At 48.6% G+C, this 23,761-nt stretch overlaps 1 protein-coding gene across 1 annotated transcript; it reads left to right on the forward strand.

The window, feature by feature from the left end:
* The first annotated feature begins 1,692 nt into the window (after positions 1–1,692).
* Positions 1,693–23,753, forward strand: VSX2 (visual system homeobox 2). The gene is made up of 5 exons (XM_027880758.1): positions 1,693–2,131; positions 3,307–3,391; positions 6,296–6,419; positions 21,794–21,974; positions 23,036–23,753. Exons 1-5 carry the CDS (start codon positions 1,693–1,695, stop codon positions 23,365–23,367), a joined length of 1,161 nt encoding a protein of 386 aa, XP_027736559.1. The 3' UTR covers positions 23,368–23,753.
* Positions 23,754–23,761: the final 8 nt, after the last annotated feature.

Below are 23,761 nucleotides of genomic sequence, written 5' to 3' on the forward strand. Positions count from 1 at the left end.
GTACCTTGCCATTGTACCCTATTGATTTGGACCCCCACCCAGGGGGTGGGACTTGAACTTCACAGCTTGAACAGGGACCTGCCTCATCCCCATCAACTTGTGTGGTTATCTGGACTGAAGGCTGAATCTGGCTACTGCCCACAACTGCTCTGCTTGCCTTGGTCCAGGTACAGTGTGACGGGACCCTGGCTGGAGGGATTCTGCTCCAATGACTGTGTTATTGCATTTGGCTCCCAGCTCCCTGTCCCTTAGACTGCCCTGGAAGTCTTCATTCACCTCTTAGGAACCATTTCCTTCACTGTGGAGACACGAGTTGCTTTAAAATAATGGCTGGGAATACCAGGTCAGTACATGACCACCTTACCGCTCAAACAGCAGACAGCCTCATCAATCCTGCCATCACAGGAGGTGCCCCTGGTTTGCTCAGGGAAGGTGTAATATTTAGTATCTGCAGCAGTCCTAATCTTTAGGCAGGCCAAGGCTTTAAACCAGGATTTCCAAAGTATTCAGGATGTGCCCTTTTGCCAGTCCAAAACACCTGTGGCCATCCTGGACAGATCCCACAATTTTCAGAGACAGTTCCCAGCCCTTGTTGTACCACCATACACTGGGCACTGCAGAACCTTCTCTGGAGGCCAGAAGAACCTCTCTTTCACAGGAAAGCAGCAGCCATTTGGCCTGATGGACCACCCCAGAGGCCTGCAAAGCTAAGAAGAGGAGGAACAGGGAGCTGCTTCCCCTCAAAGCTGAAGCAGAAGATAGGCTTTTCATGCTGATTCAGAGCTAGAGTCCCAGACCCAGTTTGGTGTTCCACTGATTAACTGGCACCTATGGGCAGATTTTGGGAGCCATGCTGTGGACTATTGACCATTATCATGGTACATACTGTGGTCAAGCTGTGGCCTCAGGTTGAGTGAAACAGGGGATGCTTTAGCTTTCTCTTAGTTTAATGTCTTTGAGTGGGGTAATGCTGGCAAGGACAAGCTGAGTGGTATCTTGCCACAGCTGGTGAAAGGCAAGTTACTGAGGAACTGTGCAGTTCAGAAATGATGGCATGGACATAGGTGTCTAAAGAGTCCAAGCAACTATTTCACTTCCTCTGACACCATGAATGTTTCTCCAACACTCAAAGCTTCCAGCTCTACATTTTCAAGGAACACTGTTCAGTTTTAATTCTCAGGTTTCCTCCAAGGTCCCTAATTTCTCTGCTGACTGCATATTTGTCTCAGAATATGGGATGAGCAAGAAAGCTGGAGAGACCATTGTGAGACCATCATTTCCCTACTCGGAGGCTTTGCACATCTCTCCTCCAGAACCGGTGCCCCACGCCGTGCGTGTTTATGAAAGCAGAGATGCCTCCATCCCTCCCTCCCTTCCTAACCCCACCTCCCCAGCACGGCTGGAGGCGAAGAGGGGCCGGGGCCTACGGAGCCGGGCCGGGCCGGGGCGGCCCTTCTCTGCGCAGGGGCGGCGGTGGCCCCAGCCTGCTGGCGGGCACCGGCCCCAGCCCGCCGAGCAGCGGCCCCGCCGCCGCCGGTGCCGGCTTTTTGGCATCCCTGATCGCGGCTGGCCCCTGTGATTGGCTGCGCGGCTCTGACCCCGCTCGGGCTCCCGGCTGGGCGGATAAAAGGGGCCTGAGCCGGGGGCTCCCAGGCATTCCCGGAGCGGGCACCAGGGACCGCCGGCCGCAGCATGACGGGCAAAGCGGGCGCGGCGCTGGCCCCCAGCCTGCCCGGCAAGCCCAAGCCCGACGGCGCGGCCGCCGCCCCCGCCGCCCCGCCACCTCCTCCGCCGCCCCCCGCGGCGGGGGTCAAGCCCAGCTCCGGGCCCACCCCTCCCCGTTGCACCGGTTTCGGTATCCAGGAGATCCTGGGCTTGAACAAGGAGCCGCCGTCGCACCCTCGGGCCGCCCTGGACTCTCTGCCCGCCGGGCACCTGCTGGCGGCCCGCTCCGTGCTCAGCCCCGCCGGAGTGGGCGGTGTGGGCATGGGGCTACTGGGGGCCGGCGGCATCCCCGGCTTTTACACCCAGCCCACCTTCCTGGAGGTGCTCTCCGACCCCCAGAGCGTCCACCTGCAGCCCCTGGCCCGGGCTCCCGGGCAGCTGGACAGCAGCCAGACGGCCAGCTCAGGTAGGCACGTCCCCGGCCCCCGGGGACCCGCCGCGCCCCGCCAGCGCAGCCGCCCGCATCCCGCGCCCCGCTGGGAAGCCACTTGCCCGGCAGCGGGAGGGCGATTTCGTTTCGATCCAGAGGAAGAGGAGAAGGGCGGACGGGACCGTATTTTCCCCTCTTCGGGTCTGCGGCCGCTGTGTGATGGCGTGGCCGGGGGCGCCCGGCCCGGGAATGCGCGGAGCTCCGTCGGAGATGTCCCCCGCGACCCCAGGTCGTTGCCGGAGAAATAGGGGCCTTTCGGCATCCTTTTCCTAGACGGCAGCAGCTCCCACAACCCTGCTTGCAGGCCCGTTCCCGAGGCCTCCTCGGGTAGCCCTGAAGCGGCAGGCAGCAGCGCCCGAGCCTGTCCCAGAGGGCAACCCCTGGCCTCCTCCCGGCAGCGGTCGGAACCGTCCGATGCGGTTTCCGACCCGGGCCATGCCCGCAGAGCAGCACGGCGCCGAGGCCAAGCAGGTTTGCGAGACACCGCGGGCAGGAGTGGGACCGAAGCGCGGCCGGGGCGCACATCGAAATGTGGGTCCCGGTTCCGTCTCTCGGCTGCTCTTTCGGGGCAAAGGCGGCGGCGTACTGTCCTTAACACCCCCGGGCCGTTGCATCCCTTGGAAGTCGGGGCTTGCGGATAGGCACTAGTTCCTCCCGGGGTTTGTTTTTGCTGGTAGCTCCATAAACCTTAATTTCTCCCTCCCCGCTCCGGTGTTTCTGCGGCTCAGTCCGGGATTCCCGGGCTGGGGCAGGCGGCCGCGGATGCCCGGCCGCGGGGAGGGAGCTGCAGCTTCCCCATTTTCCTACGTTTTGGTTGAGCTCTCCGGGATCTGCATTTTAGCAGCGAGACAACAGCAGCCTCAGCAAACGATTCCAGGGGAGAGAGGCGAGAGCTGCAGCCTGGTCCCGGCCCGAAGCCTTCCCTGTCCGGGGCCGATCGTCCCGAGCTGCCCTCACCGGGAGCGGGAGCGGCGCTGGGGCCGCGCCGCGCTGGAAGGAGCGGCCGGCGTCGTGCCCCGTCCGCGGCGCGACCGCAACGAAATCTTCGGCCAGAGCCGGCGGAGGGAGGGGAGCTGCCGGGCCCGGCCCTACCTGGGGGTCCCTGGCGGGGAGGGAGCCCCAGCCCACAGCCGCTGCCTGTCTCTCCGCAGATTCCGAGGATGTCTCCTCCAGCGACCGAAAAATGTCCAAATCTTCCCTAAACCAGAGCAAGAAACGAAAGAAGAGGCGGCACAGGTAAGCCAGGGGCGGCCACCCCGCCGGCTCTCGCCGCCCCAGTCCCCAGGGAACCGGGCACCACCGAGCCCCGCCGCCCCGGCGGGGCCGACCCGCTCCGGCCTGGAGCAAAATACTCTTCCCGGCACCCGCCGCCGGAGCGCTCCTGCGGCTTCTCCACCGGCTCCTTCCCTTTTTCTTTCTCCTTGACCAAAATAAATCGGATTTGGGGACGTGCCTACAGGGAGCGGGGGGATCGACCACAGGTGTCGTTTTATGAAATTTTTTCTGGCTGCGGATCCAGGTATTCCCAGTCCCAATCCCAAGCAACCCACGAACATCTAGGCGGAATAGGGATCACCAGTGTTCGGGAAGCGAAAATCATCCACCTGTCAAAAATAAAACCCTTTCTCAGCTCCACATACAGCAATCTTAATATTGGCTGTCAGCAAGACAGAATTCCTATCAATAATTTAAATATTTTATTACTTAGAAATAAATATTTTGCCAATAGATTAAATAGCTGGGAATCAGAGACAATCTTCAGAGAAGCTGAAGAAAGCTGGAAAATTGTTTAGGAAACGAAGATCCTCTTTGGGATTTGGTTCCCCTCAGCACGGTCAGGATAATAGACTTTGCCTGACTTCTCCCACAGTTAAAAAGGAGTTGGATTGTCTGCGCCTTGTAAACAGAAACGAAAAATCCTGTGCTGGGTTCTGGCATTGCTGTGGCCGGAGCGCCAGGACAAAGGAAGGCCAGGCACCATCCACTGAGGGTGATTTAGGAATAATTAAATCAATCCTGCCACGATGCAGGAAAGGTGGATTAAAAGACGCCTCAGTGAAAGCTTACCAGGATGCGGGGTGGAAGGAAACCGACTATCCCAGGAGGCGCCCTGCTATGTGTGCAACAGGAGGTTCGGTCTGTAGGGCTCATCCTGAACTCGGAGCCCCTCCACAGGCAAATATTACCAGTTTGTGTGCTCTGGAGTAAATGCGAGTTCATTTTCTTTGTGGCCCGGACAGGGCTGTGTGAAAACACAGCCGGGACTGGTGTACAGGTCCCCGTCTGGATGAGGATTTGTTTTATTTTCAGTGCTAGACAGAAACAGACCAGCAACATTTGTCTATAGTTGTATATTCCGTACTAAACGCCTAAGACTCTAGTTGGACCAAGGAAGGGCTGGGAGATGACTGACCAATAGCCTGCATATAGCTGCAGGATAAACACCAAAAGGGGCAATGGATTGTGTATTGCAAAAGGGACAGGGGCTATCCGGGGATGAGCTAAAAAGGGAAAACTTCAGCTGAACGTCAGGCAAAACCCTCCTGCCGCTGAGCCTGGACGGGCTTCTGAGCTATTGTCGGAGGAAGGTGGAGGGGAATGCTTGAAATGTAAACTGGATCAAAATTGGATCCTGTGGTCCCAGAGAGAAAAAATACACGAATTGATGTGCCTCTGCTGTCCCTAGAATTCATAGATTTGTCAGAATTGAAGGAAAACAGTTTGAAAAGAGAACGGATTTAAGAATTAATTTAAAGAAGGGTCTGGTTGCAGGCAAGTCCCTTGCATTTGCATGCTGCTTTTGTTAGTAATATTATCGATCTGGTGGATTTCATTCTGTATAGCGGAGGATATTTCTGAGAATTTCTGTTTATGCTCTCTGGAATTGTAGGGCGTTTCTGAAATCTGGATGTATTTTAGAAAAAGACTATTTCCTCTTTCCTTCTGGGAGCTACATGTTTCTTAGATTGATGTTATTTATACATTGACTTTGTGAAAAAAGCTGCAGTTCGTTGTTGTGTTGAGGGTTGTTTTATTTTGGTTTGGTGGTTTTTTTCGTTGAATTTTTTTGTTTTGGTTTGGTTTCTTGGTTGCTATTTGGTTTGGGGGGGTTTTTTTGGTGTTTTTTGTTTGTTGGTGGTGTTTGGGGGTTTTTTGTCATCAGAGTATTGTCAGTTTATATCAAAAATTGCATTTTCTGTACTGGAGGAGTTGAAGGGTGGGAGTTTTAATCCTCGGGGAGTGGAAGTGGTCTGAGACTTCTCATCAATTCGCTGGAGAAGGGTTTTCATCTGTCTCAGCTTTCCAGCTGCTGATTTTTCAATTTGGTTGTCCCAAACTGAGAACTGGCTGTGCGAAGGCGGGTTGGGCTGCTGCCCGCCCAGCGCAGTCCAGGAGGATTTCCAGAGGATAATGGGGTAATGCAAACTGTCAGGGAGCAGCTAATGGGATATCGGGGTGGGAGCAACCAGGGTAAAGGCAGAGAAAGGGAGCTGGCCCTGGCTCTTGTGGGGAAGGATGGTGAAAAGTTGTGGGGAGCAGAATGGATAAAACATTCAGAGAATTCATCCACGGACTGGGACTCAAGCCGAAGTATTACTTGCTCATAGAGGTTGAAAAGGCTAAGTACCAGCAGCTGGGAAAGGGCTCAGCACCTCTCCAGGCAGGGTGCTGAGGGGATGCTGCTTCATCTCAGTGTGACTATCAAAGGGTTAAGAAACGTCTGGATGCAAGAGAAGGAGAGGTGTGGTTTTAAGCCTGGCCGGGGGTGGGTTCGAAGTTGCAGGGGACATAAAGGATAAGGACACCCACTAGGATCCTCCAAAGAGGCAGTGAGTCTGAGATGTAAGAGCAGCTGCCATCACTGCAGGTGCTCACTGCTAGGGAGGGACAGTCTCCAGAGGCAAATCCTTGAAAGGGAAGGTGATTTATAACTGTTAAAAGTTCTGTCTTCTGGCATTTTCTGGTTCTCCTTTTACCCCGGCACCTGACCTTTGGGCACAGAAACACAGGAGATGGGGAAAAGTTTTGCGTTAGCAGGTTACCCAAGTTTCGCTGGTTTCACTGTCCATTTCTCTGACTCATCATCATCTTTGCTGCTTCTTCTTATGTTTTTTGATTAAAGAGTTTTACTCCCCTCAGGACAATCTTCACATCCTACCAACTGGAGGAACTGGAAAAGGCCTTCAATGAGGCCCACTATCCTGACGTATATGCTAGAGAGATGTTGGCCATGAAAACAGAGTTGCCAGAAGACAGGATACAGGTAAACATATCTCTTGGACCCCCTTGTCGTGCTCCTCTCAGCCATTTCCATCCCTCCCTGAAGAAAAGACAGCATGGGAAGACTGACATTTCTCCGAATAAACTTCCCCAGGCTGTCCACTCCTTTGCTTTTCATGGGTAGGCAGAGAGATAGCTATTCTTGGCAGATTTGTATTTGGTGTTTGTATGTCAACATGTGCTATGTGTTGTATGTTGTACAAGTGATTTAGGGTGTGTGTAACAGGGAATCCTAAATCAGAGAAAGAGAACAGACATGCAAGAAAAGACCACAGAATTTCGAGGACTTGCTATGGGAAAGAAGGTATAGGCAAGAAGAGAACCTCCAGGAGACTGTGTCTGGGTGGGCACTGTGGGAGGGAAAGAGCTCATCTCTGCTCCTTTGGGCACAGAAGGATGCACAGAGATGGCATAGGCAGCTAGTAGTGCTGTGGGTGGACTCAGTGTGGGAATGATGGGGGAGTCCCAGTGAGATGTTTGCACCATCATTTTCACTTGAGAAGGCAAATGCCTCCTCAAGTGAAGTTTCCCTAAAAGTTTCTGGGGTTATTTTTTCTTTTTTTTTTTGTTAATTTGTTAAATTTTGTTAAGCTTACAGTTTTTAACATTTGGCTTTTAATTGCATGTTAGCCTTGTCATGCCACTGTGAGGAGGTAGAACAAGGTGGCATGGAGTATCACCACTGGGTGGTGAATCCTCCAGTGAAAAGGAGCAGCCTGAGCTGCAGGGCTGTGCCAGCACCATCCTTTGTCCTATGTGGCAGCAATCAGTGCAAGCAATCATTACAACCAAAAAGCTGGAGAAGACTTACAGCTGCTGTGTACAGTGTGGGAGACACAATGTGCTTGGACACACTACACGTGATATTCACAAAGGTGGGCTCCAGCAGCTTCTGTTGCCTCCCTTCACCCATGACTTGCTCCTGCCAGGTTGCCACATAAGGCAGAGGATTGTAATGGCTGAGCCTTGAGCAGCAGGTACAGGTAATGTTTCTGGGCTGGCTGAGAGCTAAACTGGCCTGGTCCTCTGCACGGTGGCAGTGGTTGCCCCTGTGACTGGTGTATAGCAGTTTCTGCAAGAGACATTGTCTTAAGTGCTACATGGTGTTGGGAGGGTCCTAGTTTCCCTAGTTCCTCCTTCTGTCCAGTCCCTCGTGCATGCCCAGCACCCGCTGAGCTGCTTCTTGAGCCGGGGCTCTTTCTTTGCTAAAGAGATGGCCCAGGAGGCTGCTCCGTTGTGGGTTTGGAATGTACTCAGAGGGCACTTAGCAAGATAACACTGATGCTGGAAGCTGCTGAGGCATAACCCTGTGCAGGGACAGGCAGATCCTCGCAAATAAACCTTTTTTCCCCTCAGTCCTGAGACCCCTCACCAGCCTTATTTTTATGCTTAATCAAGAGTGACATTTTTAGAAAAGCAACTCGTGCTTCGTATCCCATTGATCTGGCAGGACTCCTGCTGACCTAACAGCTTGTAGATAACCTTCGTGCTGACAGGATTTCCACCAGTCTTCAGAGATAATGGCTCATCATCTGAAACCTTACCTGATACATTAGGATTTTGCTCTGAGCAACAAGCCCTGATGCTTTGCCTCTAGAGAGTGAGATGGATGGAGGGTAATTTCTCTGCTTGTGACACTGTAGGACATCAAGTCAAGAGAGGAGAGACTTATCCAGAGTTTAGTGTTGCCTGCACCCACCAACTGATGCTGTTCTAGAAAGAGGGTCCTTTGATTCCCTGTAAAGGACCTTTTCAGCGAAGAGGTTTATCTGGTGGCACAGTATATGTTGAACTCCAGAGGCACCATTTCTCTGTCCAGAGCTGAGGACCTTCACTATGTGTGAGGTGGAGGGAGATACTATGGCAGACAGTGCAGAGCTGGACACTGCATGTACTGCTTCAGCCTCTGGAGCATCCTTCTAGTGCTGAGACTCAGTGTTTTACCTGATACAGAGGCAAAATAGAGGCTAATGTATCTTTAACTGTCACTGACTTGCTGCCATGTCATTCTGCAGCTGGCTAATAAACAACTGCCTACTTTCCCTGTGTTGCAGAATTTTTAAAACTAGGAAGGCTTCTTACCCTGACCCCTCTGCCCTAAAGATCAGGTTAGACTTGGACAGCAGAAGCACCTCGTGGTCTGACCATAAGGTGTAACTAATGGCATGTGTAATACAGAAGAAAGTGCTTATGAGTAACAGTTTTGCTCATCATGAAAGGGGAAATAATGAGAAACAGAATTTATGTGGCATTGTTGTGTGAGAGCATGAGCACCCTGCCAGGGTGAGCATCAGGGTTATGTGGAAGTCTTGAGCACCACTGTTCTTTCCAGTAGGTCAGCAATTGATTATCCCTTACCACATATTCTATGAAATTTCCTTTTCCATAGTTTTTCTGTGTGTGACAAGCCATGCCAAGATGATTCCCACCTTTGATAATTCTTCTTGATATTTCACCTCATATTCCTTTTCAACTTTATCCCTTTGTGTTATGAGCTTAATTCTTTCCCCCTTGTTATAATGTTCACACTCTTTAAGTAAAATCTAAGCTGTTTCTTCTCCTGGCTTTCACTTTTGGTTTTCACCATTGCTTACACCTTTCCTTAAATCATCCTTCATAAATCACACACTCATGTCTTAATCAAGTTGTTGTTCTTATGTGAAGCCCATCCTGCCTGTCAGTCTTCCTGGAGATACGGGACCACACGCCTACAGCTGCATGCTGGGTGTGTTCACACTGGTTCAGCTGGACTTCTGAGCCCTAGTAGGAACAGCCTTGGATTAGCACTGGTCTGCTTGCTTCCTTATGTATTTATTTCTATTTATCTAATTCAGTCACTTCAAAGGTTTTTTTGACAGCTTTGTTTGGTTTGTTTGGTTGGGTTTTTTTTCCTCAGGATTTTCCCTTCAGTGCTCTGGGTTTCATATGGCATTTTATTAACTTTGTCTAACAAACATATTCACTGCCCTACCAGCTCTGACACTTGCAAGAGGTTAGTGCTAGAGTATGAGAACAGGGCAGCTATCCAGTGATACTGAGTACTTTATCAGCCTCCTGGGATTTTGAACACATGTAAATATCTTAATATCCCGCAGCAAGAAGTTCTGCAGCAGAACTGCCTGAGTGAAGCAAACCTTGTTTTGAGTCTCTTAACATCATTTAATGCCCCTTGGAAGAGACAGCTGACAATGAATCTTTATTCCCATTTTCATAATATTTATAGTTCTGCATCGCTGAACTTTTTTCCTTGCATGAGTTTCCAACTGCTCAAGGGAACTCTGTATTTTTTCATTTTCACTGTGGCTTACAGTTCCTCTTACCTTTCCTCTCTCTCTCTCTTGTATGTTATTAATGAAAGTGTTTTCTAAGATTGTTGTCAGCATCATATGTTGTGGACTTCCACAGCATTCCATGTGGCTTCTCACTGGATCCACACCTAAGAGTGATATCTATCCCTTATTTTCATTCATGGAATTATTTCTCAGGAGGTAGTAGTCAAAAAGAAAGTAAATCACCTATGAAATTTGATGTGAAAGTGGAATTCAAAGAGTGCAATTGAAAGAATGATATATAGGAACTGTTTGCAGGTAAAACCTTCAGCAGAATACTACAGATAGCCATCAGAGGCCAAGAAAGTTATTGGTTTGAGAGAACATTGAATCTAGGAAAAAAATATTCAAATCCTCCACTTAAAGAGAAGATGAACATGTAATTTTTTTTTCTAAGGCAGCACTCTTTAACAGTGTGTATCTTCCTCCCTCATTGAGCTGGCTGCTCCTGAAAGGAAAATGAGCATCTTCCCATTGGGAAAATAATTCTTTTTCAGAGTGAGACACTATGTACAAGTAAGAGCAGATGTCACTGTGGCCAGTTTGCAAGATACTTGAAAAATTCCAGGTTAATAAAAGTATTTGAAAGAATATTCAGAAGAATTTAAGTACCCCTATTAGAATAAATATAGACCATTCTGTAAAATCCAGATGAGGTAAGTAGATTCCTGTGGGGAAGTATATCTTAATAAACAGAATGAAGTATTAAAAATGGCCTCAAGCTGACAAGTGTTGTGACATCTGACTTAAACTGCTTTTTCTCATAACAAATACTCTTAAGTGTAATGTGTAGGTTTTAGGTAAGTTATCCCTATTGAATTTATTAATATGTAGCAGTTCTGAACTTTAAACACAGTAATTTCAATATTAAAGTTCAGTAACAGTTTGATTTGGGATTATTGAAATGAGTGTGTATGTTTGTCCTTAAAATACGCCTCCTACCAATCAAACAAATTGGTTAATCAGGATTTCCAAAAAATAAGATCCTGACTGCTGTTGGGGGGGGCACTAGAGTCACCTTTTTAGGGAACTAATCAATTGAGAAAGATAATACAAATGCTAAAAATTGTCGGTTCATAATGTTAAAAGACTGTATGGTAATTATGTGGATGATGAATTTTGGGACCCATAAATTTTGGGACAGATAAACGCTCATGTAAGCAAAAGGAATCCCAGAAAGAGTCTGGTGCTGTGCATGAGAAGTAGGGATTGTCTGTGTATCCAGCAAGTTTTGTAAGGCAGCTAAAAGGTCAATTTTGGCTAAAACCAAAACAAGCTCAACTAAATCTCTAATTGAAAATGTATTGGTTTAGCTGCTTTCAGATTAATGCATTTCAGTATCACTGTGCAGCCGTTTGGGAGTTGAACAGGGATGGAGAAATCAAGAAGAGTAGTCAGTTGGAGGGAAGCATTTGTACCAAGAGAGTATTTTTCCAGAACAACAGCCTTAGCTTGCTTCATTTTTTTTGCAAAAAGATTCTCTATTTAGAGGTGAACATAATTTGGAAAGGCCTGAGGAACCTGAGCTGCACTGAGGGTGAGCTCAGGAGTGAACCCAAGGGGTTCCCTCAAGAAACATAATAGAAAGTGTGAAGGAAAAGTTAACTTTATGCAGCTTTAGCAGCCCTGGATTCTCCCTCTCCTGACAGCTTTTCTTGCTTGCTGCAGAGTACTGAGTTGTAGTCTGAATCCCATGGTGTAAGAATGGAATGCTGTGATTACTCCATGCAGTTGGTGACCTTTCCTGAATCTGTGCTTGGAATGGCTGACAAAGGATTTCTAAGTGATGCAGAAAGTAGTGGTGGTGTTGGATTTTCCAAGCTTATCACTGTTACTCTAAGAAGTGAGAACTTGTCTATTCTTGGTAAAACTTTGAGTGACTCTCATACATAGAACAGAGAAAGGCCAGCATGAGGCACACTGCCAGTGCCCAGTGGGTTCCAACTGGAACTTCTATACAGCAGGTTTATGGAGGCCATGTAGCTGTAAGGAGGTTACAGGAGCGGTCAGGGTTGTTGAAGGTAGATTACTAACGTGAAGGGGACACCTAAAGTGTTGCTGTTGTGTGAGCCACATTTCAAAATATATTTTTATATATTCATTATACATACATATATATATATACCTATCTAAAATACTATTTTCAAGGAGCCCTGCAAGCAGTTAATCATGAAATAGAGTTGAGCAGCTACTGCTGGCTACCTTTGCCAATAATTCCTGAGCGCTGGGGCAAGCCATGGCTGTGTGATATCAGATAAGTGTCATTAACTTCCCCTGTGCTTTTAGAAATGTAGGAAGTGTACAAGTGAGAGTAATAAAACTAATCAAACTTACTGGCTTAGTGAGAATATTATTATGAGTTTTTCTCGTGGCGTATGGTGCATCTCTGCCTCCATGTCTTTAATTGGTATGTTAGGAGTTCATCCACTTTGCTGCCTCTTCAATAACATGCTTGTTTAGTTGATCTACATTCATTTTCATTTCCATTTTTCAATTAAGAGTTGTTTAATTTGGCCCTTTCTGTAATGGATTGTTTTCATTACCCTTTATCTATGGCCTGTTTTCAGCCCATGTGCTAGAACTTCGTTTACAAGTTAATTACCAGGGTTGCAAACAGAGGGGCTGGGTGACGGGCAAGAGCAGGGGCCCAGGCAACCCTTCCCAAAGGGATTCCTGTCTGAAAAGTCTTACACTGCATGCCTTTGGACAGAGAAAGAAAATGTGGCAGGAGAAAGGAAGGAAAATGGAGGGTCAGGAAGTGGGGACTCTCTGTTTGTTGCTCGACCATGAAAAATACCTGCCTAAGATGTGGAATTTACTTTGTTACACTTGGGGCTGTAGGTGAGTTCAAAAGATCTGTTTAATGTGGACATGGAGATACAGAGTTATGAATGTTTTCTATACCCAGGTACTGTTTTATCCCTCTGTGTTCAGTCCCTGAGTTGCTTTAACCACTGATCGATTTTCTAAATGGGACAGAAAAACAAATAAACCCACATTTGCGTGTCCTTGACTTCTGCTCTGTTCCTTGCAAGATGTTTATGTCTGTCCCAGCATAAGGAATTGTGAACTTGGTGTGCTTCTCCACAGTACTGGGAGGGAAACAGCACTCTTTGCAGTGACTTTGCTTGTTCTCTCCCTGATTTGGAGACACCATCACCAAGGGTCAGACACTTTCAAGTGTTGGGGTCAGACACTTTCAAGTGTTGAGTTCCCTGAGAGAGGAAAGACAAATGGACAACAGAATATGCCATAGCTCATTTCTGTAGAGTGCCTTAGCAAAGGCATTCCCTGTCATGTCCAGGAGAATTAGGAATGGCTCTGCAGGTTTGATGCCAGGCTGTGACAACTCTTCCCCGCATCCATCCCCCATTTTCTTTACAAAAGCTGTTTAAGGGTAACATTTCTTGGTGTTTGCATAGGCATTGCAGTTCCTCAATCACTTAAACTCTTCTGGAAATGCTGTTCCCTGTGCTGGGAACACTTCTGTTCACTCCTTCATTTAATGATGAACTTTCTTTTCTCTCTTCTGATACTACTGCAGTTTTTCACAACTGGCTTTTAAAAAAATAATGGTCAGCCCAGTAAGTTGAATAGTTAATTCCCTTCCAGTCTTACAATGACTGGCAGAGGGACCAGCTGATGACTGTCTTTGTTTTTTCCTTTAATGACCCTTTATGACGAAGTTTTCCTCCTTTCCTGACTTTGAATAGAGGTTTTTCTAGTAGTTCAATAACATGGGCATTTTAGACACTCAGTTAATTTACTCTCCCCTTTATTTCTCAATGGATCTATTTTTCTCTGTTTCCTTTTACCCTGATAGATCTCAACAAGTTCTTATTTTTCTCTGGCAGCACAAACCTCCTCTGCCTTTTTATTGGCCTTCTTTGGGTGTTCTGTGAGCCAGGTTTTGCCCAGGCAGTGTAGAGAAGTCTAGTCCTCAACAGATATATTGCTGACCCTGATGTGTACGTGCATGAGGCTGGCAGTTCCTTCTGTGGAGCAGAAAAGAGGAATGGGGTTGGATAACAGGCTGTTGCTACAATATCTTACAACAAAGGTGCTAGATGTGCCAGTGATGTCCACTGCAAGATAACTGCCTTTATGTCCATCGGTGTTTCTGATATCTGGTTCTCTTTGTATCTTTAGCTTCATTGCCCTCTTTCCAACTCAGAATGTCCCATGACTGTCACTACAGGAACCCACTATTTCTTTGTTGACTGGGTCAACTTCTTGAGCTTATATGATGACCATACCGAGATCAAGGCTTCAGTGTGTAAGTGACAACTGAGGGAGAGTCCCAGCCTGGGAGATCTTAGCTTAGGTGGACTAAGCATGGGGGATATCTGGAAATGTACTGTGAGCTCAGATGTGCCGTCCTGGTGCAAGCAGCACCCACAGTCTGTTGGCAGTTCTGCAGGTCACATTTTTAGCTGTGCTGTGCTCTAGTCTGAGCTGATGGTGTTGTCTGCAAGCGTCAATGGCGCAGCAGCAGCCAGTGCCTGGAGCATCAATCTTCTGCATCTGTAAGATGTCATGTGAAAACCCCTGGAGCTGTGAATTACCCACAGAAGGTTAAGGGTACACAGAGATGAGGAACACGTAGAGCCAGGAGCAGACACGTGATAGGAATAAAGCACTGAAGGGCCACCCCGAAGATAACTGCCAATCCTACCTCTTGATTGGTGGTCAGGGGCCAGACCACTGTTCTGCACTGCTCTTTGGCTCTGGTGGTCCTCCTCCTTCCTCAGATTTAAGAACTCCATGAAGGATTTTCTGAGTTTGGGTGATTAGATATGTCTCACTGCATGAGGGAAGGAATTACAAACATAATCTTTACCATGTACCTTCCTAAGGGAAGATTATAAAGGGCCGCAACTTTCTCCTTTTGGCGCTCAGTCCAAACTGTTGCATGGAAACTGATTACATCGTTGTAAGATGTAAGATGTAATTTTAGAAAACATCACATGTTTGTGTAGATATCTTCCAGCTGATGCTTCAGTGCCCCAAGAGTACAGTGCATTAGTGAGTGTGCGCTGTACCCCTCGGGGGATCTTGTGAACTGCCCCCATGCCCAAAGGGCCTTAGCTCGGAAAACAGTGGGTGCCAGGGAGTACTGCAGACACCTTCTCTTGCTGGTGCACAGCCCCTGGTGCCTATGCTTTTTTTCTGAAGAAGGCCAGAGAGCACTTTTGTCCTTTGCTTGGTGTATACTGGTAAAGGAAAGGGCACCATGGAGCTGCTGTGGGCATGCAGGGGGCAGTCCCAGAGCACAGGTAAAGCTCCACAGCCTCAGAGGAATGCTGGCATCCCATGGTCTGATTTTAGTGCCCATTGAAAGGCATTATGAAGGAGATGTGACATTTGTCTTCTGACTGTCCTAGCTCACCTTGCTCCAACAAGAAAACGGTAATTATTGTGTGTCCCTACATGGTCAGAGTGTGCTTTGCATATGGATGTTCATGAAGATCTATACTAAGGTTTCCTCTGTGCTAGAGGACCTGCAGAGCAGTGTTAGTGGAGAAAAAGAAGGCAAAATGAAATAATACAGGCAGGATAGCAGCTTGGTTAACGGAGTCAGGCATTGTGATCACCCGAAGGATGAATGTGCACTATCACCCTTTGTGACGATGACAAATGCCTCCCTGGGTTTGTGTAGACTAGGATGATGAGTGCGCTCTTGTCAGCTTTCCTGTGACTATCACGCACCTACGACCCTGATGTTTTTCCTGTTTTTCAATCACCATGTTAGGAAAAGAGTAATTTGGGTGTTCATCTGCCATGTCCCAGCATACGGCAGCCTCTACAGAGCTGTAGCACCAGCTAAACTACTGGTCAGCTGGAATCACGGTGTGGCCGTGGTGAAGTCAACATCTCAGAGATGCATTTTATGTGCAGATGTGATGCACAGATTGAGTGTGTGCTGAACCCCTGATTTCACTGTACCATGCACATTGTGTGCACACTTTATTTTCTGTGGGGAAGATGGGAGCCCTGCAGCAAATGAAGTTCTTCACCTTTTGAAGGTTATTGGTAAGAAGTGAAAAAACATGTCACTACATGAGGTGGCAAGGCTAGGGGAAAGCATCAGATTTGCCATAGGAACACAGTTTAAGATATGTGTCCTAGTCAAGAAGGATTTTCCAGCTTTGGTTGCATAAGTCACGTAAATTGCAATGAGTAGCCATACTTGGCCCATGTAGTGCTTTTAAGAGCAGGATTCAGAGGGCAGGCCTAGTCTGCAGGATTGGTGGCATGGTAATAATGTGTACTATTTTGCTAGATGCCATATTAAGCCTGTATTCCATTGTTACTGTTTTAGCTCAGAGGAGATCCAAGCTTCAGTGAACCATCATATCTTTGCTTAAGAGGGATGAGTGCTGTCTCACAGCTCATCTTGTATGTCTGCTTGGACTTGTTAGCCAAGTGGGTTGGACACAACTCCAGCTACTATCAAGAAGGGCTATTGTCACACTGTGTGCAGGAATTGCTCTTTCTAATGTGAGCTCAGAAAGCTCTTTCCCAGTGTTTAGTAAGAGGAGGGATGATGAGTCCTGTGATCAGCCATGCAGCCCATGTGCAACCTTTACTGCTCTCATTTAACTTCATGACCACTTTACACCAGCCATAGAAAGTGATGTCACCATAAACAGTGCCAATAATTTTGACATTACATTTGAAAAGACAGCAGTAAACTGTTTCCAGGCTTACTCAAATAGTGCAGTCTCCACCAGCAGCCAGGAAGCTTTCTGTGGTGATTGCTAAAAGAAAGGGATTCAGGGAAGCTGCAGGGCACAGTCTCAGGGAAGCTGCAGGGCACAGTCAGACTTCATGGCAGTTCATTTTACAGCCCCATTGCTCATGGGTACGGATGGGGACATGCTCCAAGGAAGATATGAGGCCATTCCTTGCAGTGCTCACATCTTCAGATTGAACTCAGCTGGGGCCACAGGCTCTGTCCAATATGAGGGTGAGGATGGATCTGTTTTTTCAGATGAGGTTTTCATTTTGACTACTCTCATTGTTGGGTCAGAGGAGGTAGAAAAGGAGAGCTGTAGTTGTCAGGAGAAAATGAGTGCTGAGGTGGCAGCAGGGTCCTGAATGTGGAGGTGAACTGGAGATGTTGTCTGGTCTGCAGCTGGATCCACCAAAGGGCTTCAAGTGGAGAGGTGGCAGGTATGCAAAGACATGCCTGTCAGTCCATGGGCAGGGGAGATGGTTTCAGCGTTGCTGTTGGGGGTCTTAGGATTTTGTCCTTTGCTTTAGATGCTGGCTTGCTAACAGCTGTGTGCAGCTGCTTCACGCAGTCTGGCAAACGCGTGTGCTGGAGCGTCTGTGTGTCTGTGTCGGTGTGTCTGCAGGTGCGGACGTTCATCCGCTTGTGGCCATCTAGTGGACATTCAGCTTGCGCTGCTTTGGGCTGGGACCGGCTTGTGCTCGTTCTTTGAAAGACCCCTGTTGAAATGCTATTTCTAAGGCAGTATGAACGATTTGGTGAAGCAAAAATTCACCGTCATCTAGCCTGGAATTTTCCTATAATAGATGAAGCATGCTTGCGCAGGGAAAATAACATTTTTTTATATTAGGAAGACAAAAAATCCAATACAAATTCTCCTGTCTGTGTATACTAGCTTGGAAAGTAGCAGCCAAGAAAATTAGTGCAACCAGTGACAAATTTTAGGTTGAAACAATACAGAAACAATACACAAAACCACCATAGATGATTTAAAATATCCCTTTGCTAATTCAGATTCCTGTGTCATGGCCAACCGCAGAGAGATTTCTCTCTTTAGCAGACAGTGTTTCAGGCACTGATTAGGTAAACAAACTAACAAATATAATGAATGTGGATAACAAGGACACATTGAGTCTCACGTCCCTTTGCAAAATGAGAGATGCCTCCTCCTACAATTTGCTCTTCTGCATCATCAATAATCTGAAGAAGTGTCAGTCGTCATTTGTGATTCAGAGGAGGAAACTGGCAAGGTTGTCCTTGCCAGTCTTGACTCCAAAACTCCAGCTCCAAAATACTTGCAGCCCTGTGGTCAAGCACAGAGTGTCTCAACTTTTATTGCTTTGGGCAGAGGGCACTGGAGGTGAGAATTAGGTGATGATTAAAGTTAGAAACATTCCCATTTAGAAAGCTTTGCAATACTGTGAGACAAACCTGTCCGCTTTACTCTGTTGTCCATTTTTTGAGGAAAAGTTTCCTGGAACAAGCTTCCTGGGTTTCCCAGATGGTGTTTGTGTGAAAATAAAGAGCTGTAAAACTTCTTAAAATATAGCACATTGGTCCAACAGATACCTCTCCACATCAGATTGTGATAGCACATCTGATGTACTTCAGTCTAAAATTAGTCAGGGGGTTTCACCACTGCCCACGAGGTATGGAAGCACAGTCTTTTTACCATACCCTGGGCTGTGCAACAGAGAACCACATGAAAGCAAGTGAGAAGGAAGGTGCACAACCATGTCAATAAAGCATTTCACAAAGCTGAGCCAGTTCACAGAGCGGGAAGGGGCAAGAGGAAACGTGGATAAACCTAAACATCGCTTGTAGCAGATCAAATTTTACAGGGCTGGAAGAAATAAAGCAAAAGTAAAGTAAGCAGCCAAAGAATATCAAAACCATGAGTAAATGTAAGCATAAGGGTGAAACCTGCTCCAGGAGAAGTGAGGTGCCAATAATAAATAACTGCGTATTTGGAAGTTGTGGGTGATGTATCAACACAGCTGGAAATACCTCTGAATTACTAAAACCAGTGCATAATTCAACTCAGAATCGAGGCATGGGAAAATTCTGATAACACATCAAGAAATTTGAAGAAAGCAGTGAGATCTCTGAGAAGAAAGTCCCACTGATGGAGCCATCCGAATAAGGATAAAATTGTAAAAATGGGCCACAGGGAACAATTCTGTTGATCTGAAATGGCATGGGAGCTGCCAGTGCCATGCTGGAGGTTTTTTCTCCATGTTCCTTGGGACTGGCTTGTGGCAGAGATGCTGGGCTGGGATCTGATCCCAGCAATATTCTGTAAAGAGCACCACTGGCTTCACTCAACTTCATGCATGAGATGAAGATATGGCTCCTGGTATTAAAGTAAGATAGACGGTCTTCCCAATTTCTGTTCCGATAGACATTCTGGGATTTCAAACTTTAATTTTTCCTAGTCAAAACTAAGAGGAAATTCCCATCAAATAACAAAAACTGGTTTCAGAAATCTCAGAATAATCTTACTGAGATGTTGATGTAATTTTAATATTCTCATTTGGCTTTAAAGCATAGATTTTGCATGTCTTATGTATCTGAGATTAAAATACAGCATTCATAAGAAAGCCATAGATAATTTTGATTACACTTCCACTGGCTGGACGCAGTTTTTTCTGTGTGATTGAATCAGCATTTTTTGATTGAAAATTTTCTACCATCTCTAGTCAAAAATGGGCTGTCAGCTGGCAAAGCTTCTGCTGCCTCCAGTATCTGTGTAACGCTGCCATGGAAAAGGGGATGCTTCAGGGCATCCAGCTTAGTAGCAGTGGCCAGGTTGAGACCCGGCCAGGGAGAAGGGAAGAGGAGTGTGAGGCACGGGGGAAGGTGTTTGGGGCATCAAGGCAGGAGGGAGGAGAAAGGGAAAGGTAGTAAAAGCATCAGTGGATAGGCATCTGCTAAAATAAGAATGAGGAGACTTTAAAAAGTTGCACCCTTGGTACTTGGTGGAAAAACCTGTTTGTGAGCTGAGATCCTAAGTGTGTCAGCTGGTGACAAAAACAGCTGTACAGAAGTGAGCCCTGCAAGCCACTCTGGGTGTGTGGAAGGGTGTCACTGCAGCTGCAAACCAAGACAGATTTACAGGCACCAGACTGTGCAGGAATTTCTCTCTGAAACCAGAGAGGACCTCTGCTGTGATGGAGCTAACTATACTGGTTTATCCAGGGCAGAACAGGCAGGATCCCTCTCCTGTCCCAGGTGGGTTAAGCTGCTCCCTCACAGCACGGAATTCTAGGGGGGTGGCTGTCCCACTGCCTGGGTCTGGTGGGTGAGAAAGAACCAAGGAAATTTGGGCTGGAGTGGGAGTGAGCCATTCCCCTCCAGCTCTTCACTCTGGGCTCTGGAAGTGGGAGGAATGCCCGGAGCAAAAGACCCTGCCAATAACCTGCTGACTGCAGGGCCAAGCAAATCCGTGTTTCACACAGGCAGGGAGGAGCAGGCGAAGAGAGGAGGCTGTTCATTCCCAAGGGTCTTTGCTCAGGCACTGGAGGATTTGCAGCCATCCATGGTCCAGAGGTTACCTATCGGCAGTATGAAAGTGTAAATCAGACTGTTTATCATGCAGAGGAGGTGATGTGTGGTGAAGCAGCCTGGCTGTAAAATCCCCTCTGACATGCAGAGTGTCTTCTGCTGGGAGAAGCTGGGATCACAGCCGCTGGGACCACCACCCCACCCAGCTCTCTGCAGGAGCAGGTCGGCTGGGCTCCCAGGAATGGCCAAGGCCGGCTGTCACCAGTGTTAGCAAACCACTTTCCCTACCCTGCAGCTCTGCACCCACCATAGGGCTGCAGTGCTCAGCAGTCCTCTGTACAGGTAGAAGAGGTAGGTGAGCTTACCAGCGGAGAGCAGGACATCATTCCTTGGCATCAGTCTTACTGTCCCCACGGCAGAGCTGGGGGACTGGGACAAACAGCCAGTGCCCCCCTCTGCAGCTTGGGCTCCCTCAAGGAAACAAACAGTGGGGACAAGAGAGGGTTAAGCTGTCAGCTCTGTAATGTTAAAGAGGTGTCAAAGGCACCTCCATATATCTGCAGATTGAAATCAAATTCTTTGCAGTATAAAAAGATAAATTACCCAGGCGATTCCCGCCTCATCCCACTCATCAGGCCAGCGCCAGACGGCAAGCAATTTTTTTTTTTAATGTGCTAACGACCTAATCAAGCAATCAAGTCGGAGAAGATTGCGGAGTGACCCCGAGCATCCATCTGCCAGCGAGACCCTGCCATTCATTTCCATTCTGCCATGTACTTTCTGGGAAAGGGAGGGAAAAAAATAGAAAAGAAAAAAATCCTAAACAAATTAACACCCAATTTTCTGTGAGTCTAATTAGTTAAATGAGGAGGTGTTTGGGGTGTCCGCGGGGAGGGAGGGGCTGCCTCTCGGAGAGGGGCCTGGTAACTCCATGGCATTAATTAGCGCAGGTCAATGGCGTGGTTCCCTGGGGACCAGCTGCTTTAATTTCCCGTGATATTTCAGTGCCTGAGGCCCATCGATTCAAACTGAAATTAACTTATTTTTCAATCAGGCCTGGGCTGCCCCTGGGGCTGACTCTTCCTTTGCCTCCTTCTGAATAGACCTCGAGCAATTTTTCATCTAAAGCTGATGCCTCTGCTCGGCGGGAAGGGAGGGGAGCTGGGGAGGGAGGAGGGCGAGGGAGACAAGAGGAATGGAAATCAGAGAGAGAGCACTAATAGATTTCTGCGAGGATCACCCCCTCCCCGCCATTGCCGCCCGCCTCTCTGCTCGCTGGCCCCCAGGTCACAGCTCAGAGATTATTCTGCCAATTTTCTGAGAAGATGAGGGGCTTTTCAAACTGGGAATTCAGGGCAAAGCGCACAGATCAGCTTCCCCCTTCTCCTGCTTCTCCTCATCATCCACCCCCATCCAAGCCCTCCCTGCAGGCACCGCTGCCTGCAGCCCTGTGCTGCTGCTCAGACACCCAGTAAATAATAAAAGAAAATCCTAGGCACAAGAGCCAAAAGCCACTAGAAAAAGATGCTGCAATGGCAAATTAATTACATCCTGTGGAGAGGGGTGGGACTTGCTTTCACATTTGGCCCTTGCCGCTCCTGCAAGGGAGGGAGGGAGAGATACCTGGTGTCTACTGCATAGGAAAAGAGGTTGCAGTGCCTTCAGGATGAGCATCCACACATCTGCCTTCATCCTGCTGCACAAACATGTGTGTTCCCGTGTGGGAAAGGGACTGACATCCCTTCTCCCTGAAAGAAACCCCATGTCCCTCCTTGTTGCTTGCTCTAGGTTTGGTTCCAGAACCGCCGGGCCAAATGGCGGAAGAGGGAGAAATGCTGGGGCAGGAGCAGTGTGATGGCTGAGTACGGGCTCTACGGTGCCATGGTGCGTCACTCCATCCCACTGCCTGAGTCCATTCTCAAGTCTGCCAAGGATGGCATCATGGAGTCCTGCGCCCCTTGGCTCCTGGGTAAGAGAGCAGCTGCCTTCATGGGTGATGATGAGTGGGTAGAGACAAAGAGGGGGAAGCAAGGAAGAAATCAAAGTCATGTTGAAAATGGGTGAAAGGCAGCAAGGTGAGGCTCTCCCTGTCCTGCCTCATTGAATGCCCCCTGTCCCCCAGTGACCCTCGTCAATAGGATTTGACTGCTCATCCCAAATTCCTGCAGGACCTGGGACCCTGACCTGCAGAATCTGGTTGGGACAGGAATTTGCCCCCATACTCAGGCTAATGTTAGCCTTCAATTCCCATGGCTAAACCATCCTTCATGCTCAGCCCTGGAGCAAAGGCTCTAACCCTTATCCAGGGCAGGAGGTCATCCCAGTCTCACTCCTCCAGCCCTGTGATTCTATGTGGGTTGTCAGGACCCCCAAATACACTGTTCTTGCTCCAGGTCCCAGAGGGAACACTCTGCTGCCTCCTCCTGCTCTTGACCTGGGGGAGCTCCATTTCTGTCTGGTTTCACTTGGTTTTCCGTGCAGACCTGGAGGTATCAGCTACCCTACCACACTCCTGCTCTTTGCTTCCCTCTTTCTGACCTCCCAGGCTGGTTCTGCCCCCAAACTACTGTCTGGCATCTTGAGGACGGGCTGTCCTGTCCTTCTGTCTTTGCGAAACTGAGAGAGGCAGAGGGATGGTTGTGTGGAGTGGGTTGATACAGAAATAGGCAATAGGGATCTCCCTCCCCAGCCTCAGTGAATCTCAGGCAACTGTGCTGCTGAGACCCTCATTCCCATGCAGGGACAGGTTAGCTTTAAGTTCACTAACAGAAATAAAGAGGAGAGTAATTATAGACCTTTGGGGGCAGCCCCGAGTCCACAGATGGCAGGCTACCCCAGCAGGCAGCTGCCTTGCCTGGGCTGCCCTCGCACGGGGGCTGGAGCAAGTGGCTCCCCGTGACTGCTGTATGAAGCAAGGGTTTCTGCTTTTCCTTAATTCTGGCCTCTCTTTATCTTTGCTGTTTTCAGTTCAAGATGGCTTTCCCATGCCCAGGCGCTTTTCTAAACCCGAATACCAACAATTCTTTTTAGGGATGCACAAAAAGTCTCTGGAGGCAGCGGCTGAGGCGGGGAGGAAGACAGAGGTGGAGCGCCAGGCCCTGCCCAAGCTTGACAAAGGTGACAAGGAAGAGAGGGGTCCGGATCCCAAAACCACCATTTCCCAGGAGGAACTGAGAGAAAACAGCATTGCCGCCCTCAGGGCCAAAGCTCAGGAGCACAGCACCAAAGTCCTGGGGACCATTGCTGGGGACACCCCGGCCCCAGGCAGGAAGCCGGAGACAGGGGAGGAGGTGGCAGTAGCAGAGGATGAGAGACAGACGGAGAAGCTGAACTCATCGCAGAAGGAGGAGAAGCTGATCTAGGGCGAAGAGAGGCGGTGGAAGCCAGCCCCGACAGACACTGTGTCCTGTGGGGACCATGTTCCTACTCAGACTGTCAGGCCTCCCTGGTCACCCCTGCCAGGGAAGCGGGCTCTGGTCTCTGTGTTTGGGGCTGCCTGGCAGGGGTGCCCATTGCCTGCTCCCCTTGAGCATACCCCTGCCCCTCACTCCTCTGCCCCACCAGGCCCTCCTTACCCTCCACCCCTTCCTTTTGGGGGACACACATCATCATTGCCACCCAGGAGGACACCAAGGCTCTGGTCCCTTCAGCCTCTTGACTGCCTCTGGGGCTTTTTCCTGCTGCTGCAGCCCCAAAACCCATCTGCCGTCCTGAAGCAAGCCTGTCCCCTCCTGCCATGCCCCTCCTTGGTGCACT

This window comes from Empidonax traillii, unplaced genomic scaffold (assembly GCF_003031625.1).
Source record: "Empidonax traillii isolate 1590-97213 ecotype Southwest subspecies unplaced genomic scaffold, ASM303162v1 scaffold74:size2480735, whole genome shotgun sequence".
In the NCBI taxonomy this organism is placed as follows: domain Eukaryota; kingdom Metazoa; phylum Chordata; class Aves; order Passeriformes; family Tyrannidae; genus Empidonax; species Empidonax traillii.

Excerpts from the sequence above, each read along its gene's own strand:
- VSX2 (XM_027880758.1), top strand. The coding sequence starts at position 1,693 with ATGACGGGCAAAGCGGGCGCGGCGCTGGCCCCCAGCCTGCCCGGCAAG. Across the intron at positions 2,132-3,306 it reads CAGCCAGACGGCCAGCTCAG|ATTCCGAGGATGTCTCCTCC; the intron begins GTAGGCACGTCC and ends GTCTCTCCGCAG. Across the intron at positions 21,975-23,035 it reads CTGCGCCCCTTGGCTCCTGG|GGATGCACAAAAAGTCTCTG; the intron begins GTAAGAGAGCAG and ends AATTCTTTTTAG.